This window comes from Salmo salar, chromosome 01 (genome assembly GCF_965601325.2).
Source record: "Salmo salar chromosome 01, fSalSal1, whole genome shotgun sequence".
Classification (NCBI taxonomy): Eukaryota; Metazoa; Chordata; class Actinopteri; order Salmoniformes; family Salmonidae; genus Salmo; species Salmo salar.
Genome location: NC_138291.1, coordinates 45,761,045 through 45,786,488, shown reverse-complemented (window position 1 = coordinate 45,786,488; position 25,444 = coordinate 45,761,045). Strand labels below are relative to the sequence as shown.

Sequence of the window (25,444 nt, the reverse complement as noted above, 5' to 3'; positions counted from 1 at the left end):
TACAATATTCGTGTAATGCAAAAAAATAAAAAGTAGAGGGTTGCCAGTAGTTACCACAGCCACAAAGTAAAAATATCGTGAAAATGTTGTTTTTATTTTTTAAATTGAGGTTAGAGTTAGACATAATGTTAGCAGTGTGGTTAAGGTTAGGATCAAATCTGATTTTAAGAAGAGAAATTGTATAAATAGGCTGGGTTTAGCCATAATAAGCCTTTGTGACTGTGGTAACTAGCAACGACCGAGAGACGGGCGACGACGAGTTTACCTAAACATGGCGCCCTTGCTGGATCATAAAATCGGCGATGCTATGCTGTCTTCTTTACCTTTGCGATCAAAATCGATTCTCCTAACATGTTCACTAATTTTAGTTATTTACTTGACGTCGCAGCCAGCTTTGGCCAAACCGAGTAGCCTCAAAGAGATCACTGACGGAAACTGGGAAGACATCTTGGCAGGGGAATGGATGATTGAATTGTAAGTACAGCTAGCAAGCATGCTAAGCTAACTGCTTAGCTAGCCATACAGCTACGTTGTTCTGCAATAGTCCGTTTTTTGTAGTCTTGAATCGGCACGTGTTGATTTTCAGACCACACCTAATCACCTAGTTCTGATCTTGATAAACTAGCGTAGCCTTGGCGTTAGATTGTTGCATAGGCTTACAGATAGGAATCTAAATGAAATGCTTTCAAGTGCACACGATAATCAGGTCCAATGAGGTGGAAAGCTAGTGTTTGGCTGCTGCATACTGAGTATTGTTGTTAGGCGTCTACATAGAATTAGCAGTGTTTCCACTAGGATTTCTTTAAGCAGAGGTGGCAAACTTAGTGGGGGTGGGGGGCACCATATCAACAACAACAAAATGTAGACACCATCTTGGCCAATGAGACAATTGCTGTTTTCAAACTAATTTCCTGTAATTTTGTCATGGGGCAGAGAGAAATTTGCAGTTTTATTCCACTATTTTCTTGCATTTCTACACATTTTGCCATGGCTTATGCTGTGTTATGCTGTGTTATGCTATCTGAGTGACTCAAACATTATAACAAAATCTTTGGGGCCCCATGCCATGACATTTTTGGAATTCCCAACAGAGATCATTGCAGCACGGTCTGCATTTTTCATTGAGACCACACATATACTATTCACACCTGATTTTTACACTCCCAGCTATGAGATGAGATGTAGACCACTTTAACTTGACGCAGCAAATTCTGAGAATGTGAATAATGCGACAATGATGTGCTTTTATTACAATAGGTAGGCTAATGTATAGAACGCAGAAAGACTAACATTTCCAAATAATCTGCGGGACAACAAAAATGTGTTCACCCCAGAGTTGTCTGTCATGACTGCCCGCTCCCAACCGCAGCATGGAAAATGCAGACCACTCTGCAATGATCTGTCGAGATCCGCATGTCACAGGCCTCTACATTATGGTGTAGTTTAGATCTTAAAGAGGAAATCTGAGATTGCTACATCAAATTTGTTTACTTAAGTTAATGGTAGCTATATAGCCATTGACTCTTGAAGAATATAACTTTAGTTCAACTGTCTAACCCCATTAAAACCCAAAATATAAGCTTGTTTTACTTCATTGTTTGTAAACAATACAATTGTAAAGAGACACTGTATAGCTTGCTTTTAGCTGTTCTGTTTACCGAAAAAGGTGACTGTTGTTATTTGAGCTCCAGATAGGATATGTATAGCTCTCGAAAAGCCTTGTCCGTAGGGTTTTCAGCTGTTAGTTTCTCCCACGGTTGGCAGCATGTGATCTACAAATCCGACACTGTATTTTAACGTTTAGAAACATCAATAATAATCATCGCTTGCAAAACTTTTTTTTTTTAAAACATACACTACCGTTCAAAGGTTTGGGGTCACTTAGAAATGTCCTTGTTTTTGAAAGAAAATCACTTTCTTTTCTTTTTTGTCCATTAAAATAACATCAAATTGATCAGAAGTACAGTGTAGACATTGTTCATGTTGTAAATGACTATTGTAGCTGGAAACGGCTGATTTTGAATGGAATATCTACAGAGGCACATTATCAGCAACCATCACTCCTGTGTTCCAATGGCATGTTGTGTTAGCCTATCCAAGTTTGTCATTTAAAAGGCTAATTGATCTTTAGAAAACCCTTTTGCAATTGTTAGCACAGCTGAAAACTGTTGTGCTGATTTTAAAGCAGCAATAAAACTGTCCTTCTTTAGACTAGTTGAGTATCTGGAGCATCAGCATTTGTGGGTTTGACTACAGTCTCAAAATGGACAGAAACAAAGAACTTTCTTCTGAAACTCGTCAGTCTATTCTTGTTCTGAGAAATGAAGGCTATTCCATGCGAGAAATTGCCAAGAAACTGAAGATCTCGTACAATGCTGTGTACTACTCCCTTCACAGAACAGTGCAAACTGTCTCTAACCAGAATAGAAAGAGTGGGAGGCCCCGGTGCACATTAACAATGTCTACACTGTTTCTGATTAATTTGATGTTATTTTAATGGACAAAAAGTGCTTTTCTTTCAAAAACAAGGACATTTCTAAGTGAACCCACTACCGTTCAAAAGTGTATGCTTTCATATCAGCCCAAAATAATCTTTCAAATTAAAAAGATATACTTACTGTAGCAGTTTTGCACAGATCCATATGCTGTGTATGCCTCCAGTTGCTGAACTACACTTCTTCACCAGTTACTTACACACAGGTGTTTGGAGCCCGCTAGATAGCTAATTAGCACAGGTGGCCGCCTCTGACTTTCGTAAACAAGCACTGTAACATGGAGATGTGGCCGTGTGGGAACCCTAACCCTATAAAGGTGTGTATGAAGTAATTATTTCTCGCTAATATGAAAGATGCGTTTCGTATGTTTCCAAAACCGTACTGCAAGTGATGCATTTTAACGTTCATAATGAGCGTTGGGGCTCTTAACAAAAGTCCCCTGCCAGAAGATACTATCGTCCATGGGAGCTAAGGGTGGTTAGCGTCAATGAATGGGGTAGGTTGTGTTGACCTAGCTAAGGTATACTTCAGTGTCCATATGAACAACTCTGATTTTTACAGTCATAGCTATGGCTAATGTTGATCATTCATAATATGTTGACAACTGCTACCATTGAATCTTGTGTAGTTGTGTCAGCTTATTTTGTTTGAAAACTGTCTAGCTAATGTTATTGTTATGCCAATGTTTGGCCCCAACTCACTCTTCCCCGGCAGCTTTGCCCCCTGGTGTCCGGCGTGCCAGCAGCTCCAACCCATGTGGAATGAGTTTGCCGACTGGGGGGAGGACATGGGTGTCAACATAGCGAAAGTGGATGTTACTGAACAGCCTGGTATGTATACCCTCCTTCCCTGGCTGCCTGCCTGACCGTCTGCTTGTCAATTACTCCCCTTTTCACGTTCCACAGAGCTCCGGGATGAAGTTTCCCCTAGGTACAGATCTGGGATCATCCCCCAATCCTAACCTTAACTATTAGTAGGGAAAATGCTAAACTGACCCAAGATCACTGTCTATGGGCAACTGCACCCTACTCCTTTCACAGATAAATTAGGCAGGGAGGGGTCCGAGAGCTTTGTATTAAGGCCCTGGCTGTTTCCCACAACACCCACTATGTTTTGTAGTGTAGACAATGCATGTCATTTTTATCTAGCTATAGTCCATTATTACCAGGTTTTTGTAGACCTCCTGTAATATTAGTCAAGAACAAGAGGATGTTGGTGTCATTCAGAGATATTAAGTCATATTCACTAACATTCTGCTCTCCTTCCCGCACCTTAGGTTTGAGTGGACGATTCATTATCACTTCACTTCCGACCATCTACCAGTAAGTTCTCTCTCCTTTACTTGAAGTTACTGTATGTCTCATATCCTGTTCTTCTCACAGATGCATGCCAACAAACCTCAACTACCAACCACTCTATATGTAGACTGCACTCAGTCTCATCAGTAAATGTGATCATTTCAGTTTATAGCCCTCACTGGAATGTGAGAGGCTGTTAGATGGCTTCAGACTTTGTCTGGGAAGACAATGTTAGTGTTTCTTTCTCATGTCTCTTCTTTTTTGCTACTGCTGTGATCCTACGCCCAGTTTAGACACTAGCTTCTTATGTTGCTATAAAAAAGTAAATGATTGTCAATGGTAAAACTGTAAATGTATAACCCTATAGCTTAGTGGCGCAATAGGCAAATAAACTACTTCTGTCCTTATTGTGGTTAATGCCACTATTGGCTTGTCAACCTGTCTTCAATTGTGTGCTAGATTTCTATGGTAACTGTGTGTGTGTGTGTGTGTGTGAATCAGCTGTAAGGATGGTGTGTTCAGGAGGTACCAGGGGGCTCGCACCAAAGATGACTTCCTAAGCTTTATTGATGAGAAGAAGTGGCAGGGCATTGAACCGGTGTCTTCCTGGTTTGGACCGTCTTCCTTCATGTGAGTGGATTGTTTTAGCGTCAGTCTCTTCTCCAAACTGGGTCGTTCTGTGTGAAACTTAAACAAAATCCGTTTTGGATCTTTCTGAAATGTAATGAAAAGGTCAACTCGAGATGGGGATGGGCATGAGTAATCAAGAACTCGAGTACTCAAACTGACATCAACTCAATCTTTTAACCAGAGATAAAAAAAAAATGTATAATACTGTAAAACTATTTGGTTGAAAGTTTGTCTTGAAGACAACGTTAATTTGCTTGACTCTAGTGTTCCATTTGTACATATGCATTTGAGGGACCAACAAATGTATAAGCCAAGCATCAGAGTTGTTTCCTAAATTCCCTTTCCCTCCGTGTCTCACGCCCTCCCTCTACTTCTGCGCCTACAGAAGTAAGAGCCTAGTTAAAAAAAACATATCTAACTGACGAGATGCACAAGTAGCTTGTGTATCTCGTCAGTTAGATATGTTTTTTTTATCACAAATTCAAAATGGACTGGTTGACGGAAGTAGGGATTTGTGTTCCAACAATGAGCTGCAGTTTTGGAATAATTGCGCCATTTTCTGCTTAGGCTATATTCCGGTTGTGACTAGTTACCACAGCCACGAAGTCAAATTGGCTGTATCGTAAAAATTCATGAAAACAAGCGTGTTATTTTTGGTCTTAATTTAAGGTTAGTTATAAGGTTAACGGTGTGGTTAGGTATAAAATCAGATTTTAAGACGCAAAATTTTACAAACAGGCAGGGTTTATGACTTTGTGGCTGTGATAACTAACTTTAGTGGCGACCCTACGCACTGATAGTGGCCTTTTGGAATTGGTTAGCCTAGGCTATTACCCCCCCTAAACATAGACAGGTTCCACACTGGAAATATGCAAAAATATTAGTTTGATAAAGACAATGCATATTTTCAATAATCATTAAGCCTACTCACCAAACATATTTTGGCCATAATTCATCTCCATGCAGTGAACACTGTTAATCTATGTAGAAAATTCCACAGAACAGGCATAATAAACTCAATTGAACATCTGTATATTGAAAAGAAGACAGATTTTTGGTTTGTAAACCTGAAATTTATTTCAGCAAACCTGTTCCAAATGTAAAATGCGAATCACTTTAGAATATATATATATTTTTAATGTTATATTACATAATGTTTTTTACTATAAAATAATTGTCTTGACTAGGGCTCGGGATATAACAACGTCTTGTCTGCTAAATTAACAAAACAAGGCTATGCCATTGCACAGCTAAAGGCTTCTACAAGCAAGCGCCACACTGCTGAGGTAACTACCTTTTTGAAGATTGTGTTCAACGCTATAATACAATACACCTGTCAGCAACGGGTGTGGTTGAAATAGCCGAATCCACTAATTTGAAGGGGTGTCCACATATTTTTGTTTGTATATATGAGGCAATTAGTATTTATCTGTAGTGGTTCCCACGGGGGACCAGTACGGAGAAAAAAATGTATGAAATGTATGCATTCACTACTGTAAGTCGCTCTGGATAAGAGCGTCTGCTAAATGACTAAAATGTTATTATAAATTTGGCATTGTTGCTCACTGTTGGCATATAGATAAATTAGAAATGTATTTTCCAGTGCCGGACTTTAAAAAATAAATCCAATAATCGAGTACCTGAAAAAAATCTTCCGAAAGGTCAAATGCCCATCCCTATTTAGAGCAGTGATCAGCAAACATTTTTGTAGAAAAGGCAACGGTAAAGAATTGTCAGTTTCTAAACTCAGAGGCGCAACATCACGAGACTTCCGGGAACGGTGGCAAAACAGGCCAAGCAGACCAGGCCGGGGTTGGTTGTTAATTTTCTCAATCTGAAGGCACAACCTAGATTCAAGCCACAGTCTTAAATAGTTGAGTGTTATTACTCCAAACTCGTGAAAGTGACAAACTGACACGTTAACATTTTAATAAAAAAAATAACTTTATATCGAAGGAGTGCCTTTGATTTGACAGCCTGTGCAGTTCGGCGCGAGATGACCGTTAGACCCGAGGACGTGTTTCTGAGCTTAGCTATCCAATGTCGCCATGACATCACCTGCAAGTGTGATTGGGGTTTTCTATTGGAGAAGCAGTTTCTGCCTATCTTAGTGTACTGTGTTTTTGTTTTATTCGTCTTGCGCTGTTGGCGGTAGGTGCAATTGATTCCTACTATGTGCGAAGGGCTTCGGAAAAGTGTTCCCATTTTAACCATTTAATTTGTCCGTCTACCCAGCAGACCACGAGAGCTGTGGCTAAGTCAAGTGCACCGACTGCGCTGGCCAATCCGATCAAATCACAGTGCTTACAGTATCAAACTTTTTCTGTGGATACTAACTTAACTTTTAAAACCATAACCAGAGAGAGACTGTCAAAGAATACAGCAAAGAGCTGCTGTTTTTATGAGTGAGATCATGTGTCTCAATAGGCCTGCGTTTTTGTAATATCATGGAATATTTCACTTTCTCTGCTCATAGGAACAACAACCTCATTCCTACTGAGCTGGTTTTATTACGTTAATGGTGCATAGGCTTATATTTCTTTTAAGCCACGTTTTAAAAATAATAGCTTTTTGACTGCGAAACGGATCTTGACTCAGAGGTTGGGGACTGCTTTAGAGGAAGGATGTTTCATACAGATTTGTAGTTTCGATCTAAAAGGATTGTTGAGATATTTAAAACTATAACATGAGTGACTACCCAGTATGTGATATCGGGGTAGATGACTCTACATGGAAATGTGTGGTCGTTATCTCATGAAGACTGCATCTTATTTTTACTCATTCTTAACCACAATTGTTCTTCATATCAGTGACACACACTACACTTCAGAACCACAGGAAATATCAAATACTACACTCCAACTTCTCCTGGTAGTACTTGCCACTTAGTTTTAGGTTTAGACATACAACCAACAGACCCAAATGGCCCCCTACTCCCTATATAGCGCACTGCTTTTGACCATAGCCCTGGTCAAAAGTAGAGCCCTATATTCAGTGAGGGGGGGAAAAAGTATTTGATCCCCTGCTGATTTGTACGTTTGCCCACTGACAAAGAAATGATCAGTCTATAATTTGAATGGTAGGTTTATTTGAACAGTGAGAGACAGAATAACTAACAACAACAAAAATCCAGAAAAACGCATGTCAAAAATGTTATAAAATGATTTGCATTTTAATGAGGGAAATAAGTATTTGACACCTCTTAATCAGAAAGATTTCTGGCTCCCAGGTGTCTTTTATACAGGTAACGAGCTGAGATTAGGAGCACACTCTTAAAGGGAGTGCTCCTAACCACAGCTTGTTACCTGTATAAAAGACACCTGTCCACAGAAGCAATCAATCAGATTCCAAACTCTCCACCATGGCCAAGACCAAAGAACTCTCCAAGGATGTCAGGGACACGATTGTAGACCTACACAAGGCTACAAGACCATCGCCAAGCAGCTTGGTGAGAAGGTGACAACGGTTGGTGCGATTATTCGCAAATGGAAGAAACACAAAAGAACTGTCAATCGGCCTGGGGCTCCATGCAAGATCTCACCTCGTGGAGTTGCAATGATCATGAGAATGGTGAGGAATCAGCCCAGAACTACACGGGATGATCTTGTCAATGATCTCAAGGCAGCTGGGACCATAGTCACCAAGAAAACAATTGGTAACACACTACGCCGTGAAGGACTGAAATCCTGCAGTGCCCGCAAGGTCCCCCTGCTCAAGAAAGCACATATACATGCCCATCTAAAGTTTGCCAATGAACATCTGAATGATTCAGAGGACAACTGGGTGAAAGTGTTGTGGTCAGATGAGACCAAAATGGAGCTCTTTGGCATCAACTCGCCGTGTTTGGAGGAGGAATGCTTCCTATGACCCTAAGAACACCATCCCCACCGTCAAACATGGAGGTGGAAACATTATGCTTTGGGGGTGTTTTTCTGCTAAGGGAACAGGACAACTTCACCGCATCAAAGGGACGATGGACGGGGCCATGTACCGTCAAATCTTGGGTGAGAACCTCCTTCCCTCAGCCAGGGCATTGAAAATGGGTCGTGGATGGGTATTCCAGCATGACAATGACCCAAAACACACGGCCAAGGCAACAAAGGAGTGGCTTAAGAAGAAGCACATTAAGGTCCTGGAGTGGCCTAGCCAGTCTCCAGACCTTAATCCCATAGAGGGAGCTGAAGGTCCGAGTTACAAACGTCAGCCTCGAAACCTTAAGGGCTTGGAGAAGATCTGCAAAAAGGAGTGGGACAAAATCCATCCTGAGATGTGTGCAAACCTGGTGGCCAACTACAAGAAACGTCTGACCTCTGTGATTGCAAACAAGGGTTTTGCCACCAAGTACTAAGTCATGTTTTGCAGAGGGGTCAAATACTTATTTCCCTCATTAAAATGCGAATCATTTTATAACATTTTTGACGTGTTTTTCTGGATTTTTTTGGTTGTTATTCTGTCTCTCACTGTTCAAATAAACCTACCATTAAAATTATAGTCTGATCATTTCTTTGTCAGTGGACATGCGTACAAAATCAGCAGGGGATCAAATACTTTTTCCCCTCATTTTCCCTGTAGAAAATGGGGTGCCATTTGGGATGCAAGCATGCTTATTTTTCCCTCTGTCAGCCACTGACACTTTAACCTGGTTACAGTCTTTGTTTTTAGCTGTTGATTACTAGATTCTCATTTAAAAAGTCTAAAAGGTATTTATTCCTTTTCTTCCTCTGCAGGATGAACACAATGTCAGCTCTCTTCAAGTTGTCAATGTTCATTAGGGTGAGTCCTGCTGTTGCCTTCTCCCTGTGTGCTTTTAGACCCCATTCACACCACACTTTGGAACAAGGCCTTTAGGGTTCTGGTCAGAAAGTATTCATAACCCTTGACTTATTCCATGTTTTGATGTGTTACAGCCTGAATTCAAAATTTAATTCTCACCAATCTACACACACTACCCCATAATGACAAAGTGAAAACATGTATTTAGAAATTTTAACAAATGTATTGAAAATGAAATATAGAAATATCTCATTTACATGTTAGAATCACCTTCGGCAGCGACTACAGCTTTTGTCTTTCTAGTTAAATCTCTAAGAGCTTTGCACACCTGGATTGTACAATATTTGTTAAATTTGGTTGTTGAACATTGCTAGGCAACCATTAAAGTCGTGCCATAGATTTTCAAGCAGAATTAATTCAAAACTGTTACTCGGCCACTAAAGAACATTCACGGTCATGTTGGTAAGCAACTCCAGTGTAGATTTGGTCTTGTGTTTTTAGGTTGTTGTCCTGCTGGAAGGTGAGTTCATCACCCAGTGTCTGGTGGAAAGCAGACCAGGTTATCCTCTAGGACTTTGCCTGTGCTTAGCTCCATTCTGTTTATTTATTTTTTTCCTGTAAAAACTCTCCAGTCCTTTAACATTACAAGCATACTCATAACATGATGCAGCCACCACTATGCTTGAAAATATGGAGAGTGGTACTCCATAATGTGTTGTATTAGATTTGCCCCAAACATAACACTTAGTATTCATGCCAAAATGTCAATGGCTTTGCCACTTTCTTCTTATTTTTTTTTTCTGTATTATTTTTAGGGCCTTGTTGCAAACAGGATGCATGTTTTGGAATATTTGTATTCTGTACAGGTTTCATTTTCACTCTGTCAATTAGGTTAGTATTTTGGAGTAGCTACAATATTGTGATCTAGCCTCAGTTTTCTCCTATTACAGCCATTAAACTCTAACTGTTTTAAAGTCACCACATTGGCCCCATCGAAGTCCCTGAGCAGTTTCCTTCCTCTGGCAACTGAGTTAAGGACGGCACAATCTTTGTAGTGACGGGGTGTGTTGATACTCCATCCAAAGTGTAATTCAAAACTTCACCGTGCTCAAAGAAATATTCAATGTCTGCTATAAAATTTTTTACCATTCTACCAATAGGTGCCCTTCTTTGCGTGGCATTGGAAAACCTCCCTGATCTTTGTGGTTGAATCGGTGTTTGAAATTCAATGCTCAACCGAGGGACCTTACATATATTTAATTTTGTGTGGGGTACAGAGACGAGGTAGTCATTCAAAAATCATGTTAAACACTATTGCACACAGTGATTCCATGCAACTTATTATGTGACTTGTTAAGCACCTTTTTTTTTTTTTTTTTTACTCCTGAACTTATTTAGTCTTGCCATAACAAAGGGGTTGAATACTTATAGACTAAAGACATTTCAGCTTTTCATTTCTATTTAATTTATACAAATTTCTAAAAACCTAATTCCACCTTGACATTAAGGGGTATTGTGAATTTAATCCATTTGAATTGAGTTTGACACTTGAGCTCTAGGCTGTATTTTGTTTTCCCTGCGTGTCTAAAATGCAGTATTTTGAATTTCCACAACCTGCGGGTTCTCTCTCCATCACCTTCATGTATAGACTCTAGAAAATTCCACTTTGACATTATGGGGTATTGAGTAGGACAGTGACTAAAACATCTACATTTTATGCATTTTAAATATTGGCTATAACAACTAAATGGGGAAAAAGTTGAGGGGTGTGAATACATTCTGAAGGCACCCGTATAGGGAATTGCTGCCATTTGACACATTTTCACATGATTTGAACAATTTTAAGAGAATGTTCTTCTTAAACATGGTCAGGGTGGTTTGACTTACTTTAACTTATCTTTTTATTGCGTTCCTGTTGTCCTTTCCCTCCAGCGTTGCCATAACTACCTGACAGAGCAGTTGGGTATTCCAGTGTGGGGCTCGTATATCATCTTTGGACTGGCCACTCTCTTCTCTGGCCTAGCCCTGGGACTGGTACGTTAGTCATACTCCTGCGATCCCATGTGTTCTGTCTTTGTTTGATTTTAATTGCACGAGAATTGGATTTTACTTGCACTTTGATTTGAATGTACAGATTCCTGAAAGGAATCTGTCAAATAAGGTATTATTTAGTAGTATGTGCATACCCTCCATAGTGGGCCACCTAAAAATGTAAACAATGGAGCAATGTAGGAAAAATGTATGACTTTGGATGTTATTGGAGGCAAAGGGAGCAAGAGATCAATATCTTACAGTAACATCAAGTCTGCTCTCCTCGATAACCTAACCAGCCTCCCTTGTGCCTTCTCTTCCCAGATACTGGTGTTCATAGCCGATTTTGTCTTCCCATCACGACGATTTAACTCCCCAAACTACTACCAGAGTGAGTATGAGATGACAGAGAATCCATGTTCATGCAAATATGACTTTGTGAACTATGTAGCACTGTTTATGTGCTGACATTAAGCAAGTACTCTTAGAGAAGTTATAGAGGAAGAATACATGTAATCATTTATCATAAACATTTCTTTCGAGAACAGACATTCGTCTTTTTTGTATTCTTCCTAAGTTGTGACCCAGTGTCATAATCATGTGTGCATACATGTTTTAGTTTAGGAGCAATGGCATGGAGTGTGCGGTATGTAAAACATTTGTTATTGTCATGTACTGTTATTCATATTGCCTTTGTTACTTTCCTGTTCCAGAGAAACAGACGATGGAACAAGCCAGGCTCATTCAGCAGCTGGAGGAAGAGCAGGAGGCCGATGGAGAGGAGGATGATGATGAGGACGATGAAGATGGAGAACAGGAGGAGGTCTGGAGGAGAGTGTCTCCAGGGGGCCGTCCCGAGGCCAGAGGGCCGGGTTACCCAGAGGAGGCCTTGCGAAAGAGGGTGGTTGGCAACCGTGAGGAGGATGAGGACTCCTAGAGGCCTGGAGGGGAACTGCAGATGCCGCCTAACACCCATGGGAGACGCAGCGAGGATGGGAAAGCAGCCCGGTTCGGGGCCTGAGCTCATATTTATAAAGCGCCTCAGAATAGGAGTATTGATCTAGGATCAGTTTTGCCTTCTAGATCATAATAAATAAGATTACATGAGCAGGGGTAACTGATCCTAGATCACCACTCCTACTCTTTCATGCTTTATGAATATTAGACCTGGCAGCAGTAGAGTTTACAGCTTACAGAGAGCCCTGGTGACGTCGTACTTCCTGTATTCTCCCTCTGCTTCACCGGGAGTGCTCTGGATTCTGATGACCGCTCTGCTTTCACCACAGGCACTCTCTTGGACTGGAGGTGCTACCGCTACTGTACACTCCCAACACTAGGGTCGTGTTCATTAGCTATCTTTTGAAGAGAACAGACTGGAACAGGCAGGGTTTATCCAAATTTGTCCAATCTAAAATGCTCATTTTCATTTTCCATTGCAAAATGTTTTAATGTTTTCCATTGCGTGCCCTAATGAACCGATTTTAAATTGGGTGTGGTTTAGGTATGGAGTGCAGTAGAAATTGAACTTTTTTTGGGCCACTTTTATGCTATACATTTCTTTAGTTTTTATTGAATCTCTCCGTGCGTTAATCCATGTTTAACAAATTATATACAGCTTGCTTTGCGCATTTCGTTGTATGATATATTCCATGTAGTCTAATATGTACTTATGCTTTTCTCCTTTTCACCTTTTTGTATCTCAGAAATCCCATAATTTATTTTCATCCAAGTCTTCCTTGACAGACCGTGCATCCACCCACCATGATACTTCATAATGGTTTAGAATGGTTAAATATTGTGCAGAAGTACATCTGGATCCTCTTTCCCCCTCATGAGTGCAGTTGGCAAGCTTTTACACAGGAACCTGTGATCAAAACTCTTTGGGGCAGGGACTCTCCATGTTTCCATTTGGTCTTTAATCAGCAATCGCACGAAGATGTTGACTTGAGTTACAATGCTCTGCTCTGGCTCTACAAGACTGGATGGTTTAATCTCTGCTGCCTGCCTGTTTTTTTAAAGTTTCACACCGATGTATGAAGGATTGTGGTGCTAAACCTCCCTGGTGAATGTTGTTCAGTATGGATCATTAAAGAGCAACTGAACGTAATAAGGAATTTATCCTTTTAAAAACAGCTGGTGTGGCATCGGTATGAGTCAAACATTTATTCTAGTGTCATAATTGACTATAAAGTGTAAATGGGATCATTTTGCTCTTTAAGTCAAGTCTTGTCCATAACAGGTTTGTGAGATGATTAGGAAAAAAATGTGTCATGGAATGAAGGGTTAATTTCAATCCTGCCCCCCCCCCCCCCCAAGTAATCATCAGTTCAGAGCACAATGCCATGGTCAATTTGGTTTGACATTCGATATCCTTATGGGGCTAGTTAGAATTATACAAGGTACATGGGACAATATTTTAAAATGTCAATACTGCCAGATTTACATTACTTAATTTTTAAATCAACTATAAATTGTAGAAATTCATATATATATATATATTTGAGGCAACTAAAGGTGTGCAATATGAAAATATTGTCTAATTTATTGTCGGTCACTATCCCATACGGCGGCTCACCCAGCGCCGTCCAGGTTTGGCCGGGGTAGGCCGTCATTGTAAATAAGAATTTGTTCTTAACTGACTTGTCCAGTTAAATAAAAAGGTTACATTTAAAACAATTGAAAAGAAAAATAGCACCAATGATAGAATATCCAAAGTCAAACCAATTTTGGGCCGGCTGAAGCTTGCTAGCAAGTTTGCTAGCTAGTTTGCTAGCTAGTCTAGGCTACTTCCAGATACAAGATCTGGTTTGACGGTTTCAAGTTATCTCGAAGGGTGAGTAACTGTGTACTGTTTTTGTCAGAGTGAAAGTACAAACACAAGAGACACCCACATCAAAACATGCCTCCATAACCCAGATCATGTTCTCAGTTGCATTTCCAAATGATGAGAATTGAAACTGAGGCGAAATCAGGAAGTTCAGCTCTGCTTTAATACTGAGTTCATAACCAAGTGGGAAAGTGGTAATTAGCAGTTGTGAAGTCGTAAATACCAGTTGGATGCATTCACGTGTTTTGAACTCGTTGAGAAACGCTGACTGGCTAATGGCCAACAAGCGGTGTCAACCATAAACAAAAAGTACAGCTATCATGCTTGTGAACAAGTTGTAATGTTCAAAAAACTGATTTATTTACATAAATGTTTTTTTTGCATTTAAGTGCTGAAATTGTATGTTATCGAGGTCATATTCTTAGTAGATGACGTCAGAGGTCAGCACGTGGGAGAAGTCGGAGCTCAGGGATGATAGACGAGTTTCCCACTAGTAATTAGCAGTTGGAGAGGTGTTCAAGCGGATTTTTCCTAACAGGGCCATACTGGGGCGCGTTCACAACACCAACCTGTTACAAAGATATTGTGCTGTAAAATGTAAATAACCTTGTTTTGTCAATCTCCACTGTAAAGCTAATATCCACCCCTTTGTAAAGCTGGCAGTGGACTGTATTTTGGATTTGTATCTTATGTTGTGTTCACCTGTGTGTGATGTTCTTCCGTATAAATCAGAACAGTTTATTATTATTGATTGGTAATGGGCTGTCATGTCAGTCAGCCGTCAGACACAATGCATGCCCGTCGTTACAGCTACAATTATTAAGGGAGTTCTTTAATAGCCTGGTTCCAGTGCTGTCTTGCCAACTCCTATGGTCACTCTGGCTCTTCTATTTTGGACAAACTAGGGGTGTTTCTCAATATGCATACTACTGTGCTCCTCACTCCCATGCTCCTAGTGCAGTCTTTGAGGGCATTCTCTTGAATGTGACATTATTAGGACGAGAGTGTGGAAACGCATACATTTTACATTTGAGAAGCGCTGCACACTCCCGTGCTACTGCATTACCTTTGACCGTTTACAGTAAATTGTGTCATCAACATGTCGGCTGCTCATCTACAGTATGCTGGACTTTCCTGGATCACAACTACCCTTGATAACATGTAATATGTCAAACATTTGTAGATCTGAACATCAGATTTTGTTTAATATTGCATTATTGTCAGTAAAGCAATTGAGACTTTTTAATCTGTTTTGTATTATTTAGCTCCATAGAAATTTGGAAGTAAAGACCAACAAAATCCAACTTATCACATGGAATGTGCACGGACTCCATGAGGTGAAAAAAAAGCATATGGTTCTCAAACACTTAAAGAGATTGAAGTTTTATTGCAAGAGTTCAATTTAATTTAAAGAGGAGCTTGTTTGGAGAGGCCTATGCTGCCAGCCCCTGTAGTAACAGCAGAGGTGTAGTGCAGGTATAGGGTGCCCCCTGGCAGAAAAGACAGAACTAGACAGCGTTGCGCATGGTGATCCTAGTCACCGTGCTTCTACATCTGCATTGCTTGCCGTTTGGGGTTTTAGGCTGTGTTTCTGTATAGCACTTTATGACATCGGCTGATGTAAAAAGGGCTTTATAAATACATTTGATTGAATAATTTGTGCCAGGTGTGATATCCCTCCTTAACTGCTCGGGCTAATGTTCCTATCGACCCAGTAAGGCCAGCAGGCTAGTCTCTTTTTATTGGTATGTAACTGTTATGAATGTTGTATTGTCATTTTAAACGTGTACATGATACTGCAACAAAATGTCCCCATGGGGACAATAAAGTCAGTAAGTAAGATATGTAGTCATCCTGATAAGTAAGAATACAGAATTCTCCCTTATATCTCAGCACATGGACCAAGAAGGCTGTTTTCTAATGTTGAATTGTACCTTACATGGTGAAAAATACACATTGATTTCATTGTATATTCATCCCACCAAGGGCACATTTTGTATTTTTAGATAGCTATAATAGATTATTTTAGCAGGTGACCGAAATTATACACTGATCAAAAATATAAATGCAACATGCAACAATTCAAGATACACCATCAAAGTATGTGAACACCTGCTCATCTAACATCTCATTCCAAAATCATGGGCATTAATATGGAATTGGTCCCCCCTTTGCTGCTATAACAGTCTCCACTCTTCTGGGAATGCTTTCCGCTTGATGTTGGAACATTGCTGCAGGGACTTGCTTCCATTCAGCCACAAAAGCATCGGTGAGGTCGGGCACTGATGTTGGGCGATTAGGCCTAGCTCGCAGTCGGTGTTCCAATTCATCCCAAAGGTGTTCGATGGGGTTGAGGTCAGGGCTCTGTGCAGGCCAGTCAAGTTCTTCCACACCGATCTTGATAAATAATTATGTTTGGACCTCGCTTTGTGCACGGGGGCATTGCCATGCTGAAACAGGAAAAGGCCTTCCCCAAACTGTTGCCACAAAGTTGGAAGCACAGAATCATCTAGAATGTCATTGTATGCTCTAGCGTTAAGATTTCCCTTCACTGGAACTAAGGGGCCTAGCCCGAACCATGAAAAACGGCACCAGACCATTATTACTCCTCCAAACTCTACAGTTGGCACTATGCATTCGGGGAGGTAGCATTCGCCTGGCATCCGCCAAACCTATATTTGTCCGTCGGACTGCCTGATGGAGAAGCATGATTCATCACTCCAGAGAACCCTTTTCCACTGCTCCAGAGTCCAATGGCGGGGAGCTTTACACCATTCAGGCTGATGCTTGGCATTGCGCATGGTGATTTTAGGCTTGTGTGCGGCTGCTCGGCCATGGAAACCCATTTCATGAAGCTCCTGACGAACAGTTCTTGTCATAACGTTGCTTCCAGAGACAGTTTGGAACTCGGTGGTGAGTATTACAACCGAGGACATATGTTTTTTACATGCTTCAGCACTCAGCGGTCCCGTTCTGTGGGCTTGTGTGGCCTACCACTTCATGGCTGAGCCGTTGTTGCTCCTAGATGTTTCCACTTCACAATAACAGCACTTACAGTTGACCGGAGCAGCTCTAGCAGGGCAGAAATTTGACGAACTGAACTGTTGGAAAGGTGACATTCTATGACGGTGCCATGTTGAAAGTCACTGAGCTCTTCAGTAAGGTCATTCTACTGCCAATGTTTGTCTATGGAGATTGCATGGCGGTGTGCTCAAGTTTATACACCTGTCAGCAACGGGTGTGGCTGAAATTGTCGAATCCACCAATTTGTATATGTAGTGTATACCAAATAACAAATATACCAAAAAACAAATAAATCAGATTTGACCATTCAGACACTAGTTAGGCGACATGGCCAGGAATCAGATTTGTATCTGACTTCAAACCAACTAGGAAGGTGCTTTGAAATGTGGCTTGAAATATCTGATTCCATGTGCTTTTTTTTTTTACTGTTTTCTTTAAATAAAGAATCAACTCATGTTTGAATCCAAGTTTTCTTGTCACTCCAGTACCTTGACGGAAATCTACACTTATGAGTTGACTCCCAATCGGTAAAATACTGTGAAGTTTTACAATGATGTCTGGAAGTTTCATTTATAGAATTTACTCTCGTTTACAGCCCAAGCTTTTAGTACATACAGTTTTTTTGTGACAGGATTTGAGCTTGTAAAACCAATATTGTCCAGTGAGTGGCGATCTATCACTTATTTTCCTCTGCGGAAAAATCAACATTATCAATTGTGGTATCATGGGAGCAATTTTATTTTTCTCTCTCCTCCATCTTCTCTCGCCTCCTTTGGAAAAAGGTCAAAGGTAATCGAGGAGAGTGAACCTGGACGAAAATGCGCTTGTATGCAATGAGAAGCTCCTTCACTTACTCATCATCAGGCAAGTTACGTTTACTGGGTGGATCCAGAAATAAATGTGAAAAGTGATAAAAAAACAAATTAAGTTCGTTGTGCAAGATGTTTTATATACTGAACTTAAATATAAACGCAACATGCAACAATTTCAAAGATTTTACAGAGTTGCAGTTCATATAAGGAAATCAGTCAATTGAAATAAATCATTAGGCCCTAATCTATGGATTTCACATGACTGGGTAGGGGTGCGGCCATGGGTGGGCCTCCCTCAAAACTTGAGACACGTGTGGCGTTGTGTTGTGTGACAAAACTGCACATTTTAAAGTGGCCTTTTATTTTCCCCAACAAGGTGCACCTGTGTAATGATCATGCTGTCAGCTTCTTGATATGCCACGCCTGTCAGGTGGATGGATTATTATGGCAAAGGAGAAATGCTCACTAACATGGATATAAACACATTGTGCACAACATTTGAGAGAAATAAGCTTTTTGTACAGATGGAAAATTTCTGCTCATGAAACTTGGGACCAACACTTTACATGTTGCAGTTATTTTTGTTCAGTGCAGATAAAATGATAACTAGCATATCAATTTTAAATGTGTGCATGCTTTTCTCCTCCTACAATACAACAGCTGATTCAAAGGGGGTGGCATATATCAAATCTCTTCTGCGGTAGGATACACTTGTACTTCCTCGCCAAAAGGAGGCTATTGAGGAGGGGTGGACCTTCTTCCGTTTGCCTACTAACGCATTGACACACTCCTCGTCCACTCTACCACTTATCGATTTCCCGGTCATGGAGTAGAGAGGAAGGAGGATGGACTTTTGCACAAATGAGAAAAAGCCAATGACTGGGGAGTATGCTCAGCTCTGGAGGATTCCTGGTATGTGCTCTGGAGGATTCCATTGTGATACACGCGCTGTATCACACCCACTGTATATATATATTGTAAACGCACGTGTCTCTGTCCATCCCGCTTATTGGCTGTAAGAGAGTGAGTGAGTTTAGTGCTGTCATGTCACAATAGATGTGTAGTGCTGAGTTGCAGTGTTGTGTTGGGTCACTCCTTAATCACACAGCACTACACTCACTCTCCTCATTAATCACACAGCAGGCAGAAGGGCACACACACCACACACACATAAACATCCATCTTTGCACCTCTCTATGGTCGAGTCAACCAGTGAGAGAGGCAGGATCATATAACTTCAAGTCAAATTTTATTGGTCACATATTTAGCCGAAGTTATTGCGGGTGTAGAGAAATGCTTGTCATATGGTTGTTTTTCAGCTGGATGTTTGTGGTTTGAGGCAGCAAACCCCTTCTGGTCTCTGGACCAGGGGCTTCAACTCAAACATGCAGGCCTCAACACAAAAATACCCCTCTTTCCCACTAATTACTGAAAGGCACAATTCAGCCAATATCAAATCATTTCTGGGTAACAGTTAAGTACCTTTCTGTGATTGTTTTCAATTAAAATGGTCAAAAAAGAAACAAAAATAGCTTCTTGGCAAGAGCAATTTCTCAAGCAATAATTTTGCTAGGACTGTCTGGGAGTGGTCTGAGTTGGGAGGGGGAAAACTGAAAACTAGAAAACTAGCTGTTATTGGCAGAGAGGTTCAAGAACTCTCTTTCTTATTGGTCTATTGTCTATTTGACAAAACTCCATCCCATCAAAACAGGCTGAAATGTCAAGCAGTCTTTTCAAACAGCTCTTATACTAAAAGCACATTATCGTAATTTGCACAATTTCACAGTATTCCAACCTTATAGTGTGGAAATATATATAAATACAGGGAAATCACATTGTTACTACACTGGAGCTTTAAATAGATGTGTGCTGTGCTGTATGGATGTAAAACAATTCAAATTAACTTAGTTATCCCATGCTTGTTGGGTAGTACAGAATCAGATTCACAGGAAATGATCATGCAAAGAAAAAAACACAGTTGCTGAAATAAACAATGAAATGGTTTATTAAGTTCATGTGTTGAATTCTGAAACGCAGCCCAGAAAGGAACGTTTCCCAGTGTGGGAAAAGCTGTTTTCTTTAGTGGTCTATTGCACCCAGCACCACTGAGGTGGAAACCGTGACTCAGGTTAGGGTTAGGGCACTCCGCTCCCTCCCTACCCATGCAGGGTGGTTTTAGGGAAGGTCCTCCTCCACACCCCAGGATAGGGAAGTGCAGTTAATCTAGAAACAAGATGGGCCAGTCCCAATTTGCTACCTACCCCCTTCCCCTGGCCCTAAACCTCATCCAGCAACATGATCATTGTGTACTGTAATAACACTGTGCTTTCAGGGGGGTTCCATAGAGGGAGGAGGAAAACCATACACAGAACCCCAGGCTTCATGTGGTACAGGCCATAGGAGCTATGGTTCCCCATTACAGCTCCCCTCCCTTTTTCCTGCTACACTTACTCTGTTTTTAAAGAGCTGAATGACATCAGTAGGGTGTATTTTATGCTTCTTACATCTGCCTGTGTGTGTGTGCGCCGGTGCACGCCACGGGCAACAAGGCATCACTTGTTCTTGGAGTCTGGACTGGTGTTTCCCTTCAGTGTCTGTTTTTCAGCTTATGCCTTTAGTATAAAATGTCTCAAAACCCATGACTGTTACTGAGTGTGTGCTTGCCATATGTTGAGAAAGGGACTCTGCTAACAGGTCTTCTCTCTATCGTTGTAGGCAGTAAAAATCCAGAGAATTTTTAGGGAGAAAACCATGCCTTTGTCTCTGTCTCCATCCACGTGTCTGTCTCTCTGTGTATACACACTGGACAACAATAGCAGCACGGGCTCCCGTAAGAATAAGCACAACGCTGCTTCCCAAATGCCACTCTATATTCCCCCACTGTGGGCAGTTTACCCTGCACTATCAGCACTATCAAATATAAATATCACTGTCATGTCTACCTCTGAAAAGCCTCCCAGTAAAGCAATAAAAACAATCAAGCATCCCACATTAACCTACGTAGCCGAAGAAATAAGGTTCATGAAATCGATAACTTGCTAGTAACAGATAGCCAGTATGTGAATGTTGGTTGCTGGATCGAATCCCTGAGCTGACAAGGTAAAAATCTGTTGTTCTGCCCCTGAGCAAGGCAGCTAACCTGCTGTTCACCCGGGGCCGTGGATGTCGATCAAGGCATCCCTCCGCACCTCTCTGATTCAGAGGGGTTAAGTGTGGAAGACACATTTCAGTTGAATGCATTCAAATGTACAATGTATCTCACCTAAAGCCTATTATTGTGGGAAGTCGCTATAGACCACCAAGTGCTAACAGTCAGTATCTGGATAATATGTGTGAAATGCTTGATAATGTATGTGATACAACAGAGAGGTATATTTTCTGTGTGACCAAAACATTGATTGGCTTTCATCAAGCTGTCACACTCAAGAAAAAGCTTCAAACTGTAACTAGTGCCTGCAACCTGGTTCAGGTTATCAGTCAACCTACCAGGGTATATACAAAATCATTCACATGTATTGATCACATTTTTACTAATGCTGCAGAAATTTTGCTCTAAAGCAGTATCCACATCTATTGGATGTAGTGATCATAAGATACATAGTAGCCATATCTAAGAAAACCAACATAGTGTACCTGAGGTCATACAAGAGGTTTTGTAGTGATCCCTATGTTGAAGATGTAAAGAATATTTGCTGGTCTGTGGTGTGTAATGAGGAGCAAACAGACGCTGCACTTGAATCATTCATGAAATTGCTTATTTTAATTACTAATAAGCATGAACCCATGAATACAATTACTAAAAATGGTTAAATCTCCACGGATTGATGAGTAATTGAAAAATTGTATGGTTGAGAGTGACAAGGCAAAAGGAATGACAAATACAGTATGTCTGGCTGCACAGCTGATTGGCAAACTTACTGTAAATTGAGAAATCATGTGGCTAAACTTAACAAAAAGAAGAAGAAACTGTACTATGAAACAAAGATAAATGATATAAAGGATGATAGTAAACTTTGGTGTACCTTACATAACATTTTGGGCAAAAGGTGAACTCAGCTCCTTCATTGAATCAGATGGCTCATTCATCAAAACCCACTAATTGGCAAGATTAGCAAACATAGGCATGACATCACATGCCAACAACAAACCCTGAACCTACACATCTATACATAACTGACCAAATTATGAAAGACAAGCATTGTAATTTAGAATTCTGTGACGTGAGTGTGGAAGAGTTAAATTGTTTTATTGTTGTCTGTCAACAATGACAAAGCCTATGGGAAAGTGTGTGCCCTCAGGCCTGGAGGGAAGCAAAACTCATTCCGCTTCCCAAGAATAGCAAAGCACCCTTTATTCGTTCAAACAGTCGTCTAATCCGCCTGCTACCAACCCTTAGTAACTTTTGTAAAAAAGAGTGTTTCACCAGATACAATGGTATTTCACAGTAAACAAATGAACATTTAGCACACTTATAGGGAGGGGCACTCAACTTACACAAATTACTGATGATTGGCTGAACGAAATTGATTATAAGACTTCAGTGCAGCTTTTGAAATTATCGATCAGTCTGCTGCTGATAAAACGTATGTGGCTTTACATCCTCTGCTATATCGTGGACCGAGAGTTACCTGTTTAAAAGAACACAGAGAGTGTTCTTTAATGGAAGCCTCTCTAACATAATCTAGGTGGAGTCGGGCATACTCCAGGGAAGCTGTCTAAGCCCCTTACTTTTTTCAACCTTTACAAGTTATAAGCTAGTCTTAAATATTTCAAAAACTAAACCGAATAATGTGGGAATTGAGCAAGTTGAGACTAAACTGCTTGGAGTAACCCTGGATTGTAAACTGTCATGGTCAAAACATATTGATGAAATGGAAGCTAATGTAACGAAGACGCAGGGAGTCAGGAAGCAGGTGCAGATGAGTTTAATAATAAAGAACATGGCGAGTTACGAAACAAGCGATGCGTCTGGACATGAAAACATAACCAATACTGCCTGATGACTGAGGTTGGTGAGGGCTATATGAAGGGAGAGTAATCAGGATGGTGATGAAGTCCAGGTGTGCTTAACGATGGGGAGCAGGTGTGCGCAATGATGGTTGCCAGGTGTGTGCAATGTGGGTTGCCAGGACCGGTGGTTAGTAGACATGCGACCTCGAGCACCGGAGGGATGGAGTAGGAGTAGGCGTGGCAGCTCAGCTGGAGAGATCTGTCCATAATAAAGCATTGCTCTGCTTTCTTGACATGGCTATCAACAAAACAAGTCCTACAGGCCCTAGTGTTATCACACCTGGACTACTGCCCAGTCATATGGTCAAGTGCCACAAAGAGGGACATAGGCGAATTACAGTTGGCCCAGAACAGAGTAGCACGGCTGGCCCTTAAATGTACACGGAGAGCTAACATCAATAACTTGCATGTCAATCTCACCTGGCTCAAGGTAAAGGAGAGATTGACTGCATCACTGCTTGTCTTTGTGAGAGGTAGTATACCGAGCCATCCAGGAACACTCTTGATGCTCTGGACAACCAGGTGCTTTCGATCTCAGGGTGACATGAGGAAAACTCTCAAAAGAGTGAATACTCACAAAGCTGCCGGCCCAGATGGCATCCATGGCCGCGTCCTCAGAGTGTGCGCTGAACAGCTGGCAGGCGTCTTCTCGGACATCTTCAACCTGTCCATGTCCCAGGCTATAGTCCCCAGCTGCTTTAAGGAAACCCTAGTGCCCAAGAAAAACAAGGTGAAATTCCCAAATGACTATCGCCCAGTCGCTCTCACCTCAGTCATCATGAAGTGCTTCGAGAGGCTGGTCATGTCCCACATCAATTACAGCATGCCAGGCACACTGGACCCACTCTAATTTGCCTACCGCTCCAACAGATCCACGGAAGATGCCATTTTCATCACTATTCACATGGCCGTAACCCATCTGGACAAGAGGAACACCTATGTGAGACTACAGTTCATTGACTACAGTTCAGCATTCAACAGTAATGTTCCCTCCAATCTCGACATCAATCTCAGAGCCCTGGGTCTGGGAACCACCTTCTGCAACTGGATCCTGGACTTCCTCACAGGCAGACCACAGGCTGTGAGGAATGGCAACAACACCTCCTCCACACTGACTCTTAAAATGGGTATCGGCCCCTTTTTCTCAATTTTCGCCTAAAATGACATACCCAAATCTAACTGCCTTTAGCTCAGGCCATGAAGCAAGGATATGCATATTCTTAGTACCATTTGAAAGGAAACACTGAAGTTTGTGGAAACATGAAAGTAATGTAGGAGAATATAATACATAAGATCTGGTAAAGGTAATACAAAGAAAAGAAGTACAATTTTTTTGTATTTTTTTTGGACCATCATCTTTGAAATGCAAGCAAAAGGCCATGATGTATTATTCCAGCCCAGGTGCAATTTGGATTTTGGCGTATGTGCAAAGTTTCAGACTGATGATCCATTGCATTTCTATTCAAAATGTTGTATCAAGACTGCCCAAATGTGCCTAATTTGTTTATTATTAACTTTTCATGTTCAAAACTGTGCACTCTCCTCAAACAATAGCATGGTATTCTTTTACTGTAATGGCCACTGTAGATTGGACAGTGCAGTTAGATTAACAAGAATTTAAGCTTTCTGCCAATATCAGATATGTCAATGTCCTGGGAAATGTTCTTGTTACTTACAACCTCATGCTAATCGCATTAGCCTACGTTAGCTCAACCGTCCCGCAGGGGACCCACCAATCTTGAAGAAGTTTTAACACCGGGGCCACCCAGGGGGTGTCCCCAGTCCTCTGCTGTACTCGCTGTTCACCCACGACTGTGTTGCTTTGCACGACACCAACTCCATCATCCAGTTTGCTGATGACAACTTGGTTGTAGGCCTGATAATCAACAATCATGAGTCAGCCTGTAGGTAGGAGGTATGTGAACTGGCATTGTGGTGTCATGACAACAACCTCTCCCTCAACCTCAGCAAGACAAAGGAGTTGATTGTTGACTTCAGGAAGCAGAGGAGGGTACATGCCCCAATCCACATCAATGGGACCGTAGTAGAGAGCATCACAAGTTTTAAGTTCCTCTGTGTCCACATCACTGAGAACTTGTCATGGACCAACAACACCACCACTCTTGTCAAGAGGGCGCAACAGAGTCTCTATAATGGTGACAAACGGTGCCCAAAAAGGGCCTATATAAAGCTGTCCCAACTGCAGAGTCCCAACACCTTACCACTGCTTCACCTGGCTATCAGCGGAGCCTTGTCCAGCAGCGAAACAGTTAATTCAGCCTCATTTACTGCCTTTAAAAAAACATAGCTGATATGGCTGACTTGCTTAAACAAATGTGGTTTCTACTGACAATTGAGATGTACCAACTATGGCATAAGGGGACGACAAGCAAATAAGAGGCAATCCGTAATTTCGATTAAGACATTAATGAGCGAGCTAGGACAGACGTGGTCAATATAACTATTTGTTCAGCACTTTTGAAATGTATAGCAACATAATTCAGAACACGGGCCGTTCTTACAGTGTTCTCCCTGTACACCAAG

The 25,444-nt window shown here is 41.2% G+C and overlaps 1 protein-coding gene across 1 annotated transcript; it reads left to right on the top strand.

Annotated features, from left to right (window-relative positions):
- The first annotated feature begins 253 nt into the window (after positions 1–253).
- Positions 254–13,357, top strand: tmx1 (thioredoxin-related transmembrane protein 1). The gene is given in 8 exon segments (NM_001165399.1): positions 254–474; positions 3,210–3,325; positions 3,772–3,817; positions 4,295–4,423; positions 9,151–9,196; positions 11,129–11,230; positions 11,552–11,618; positions 11,941–13,357. Coding segments are annotated over 8 exon segments (933 nt in total). The 5' UTR covers positions 254–271; the 3' UTR covers positions 12,165–13,357.
- Positions 13,358–25,444: the final 12,087 nt, after the last annotated feature.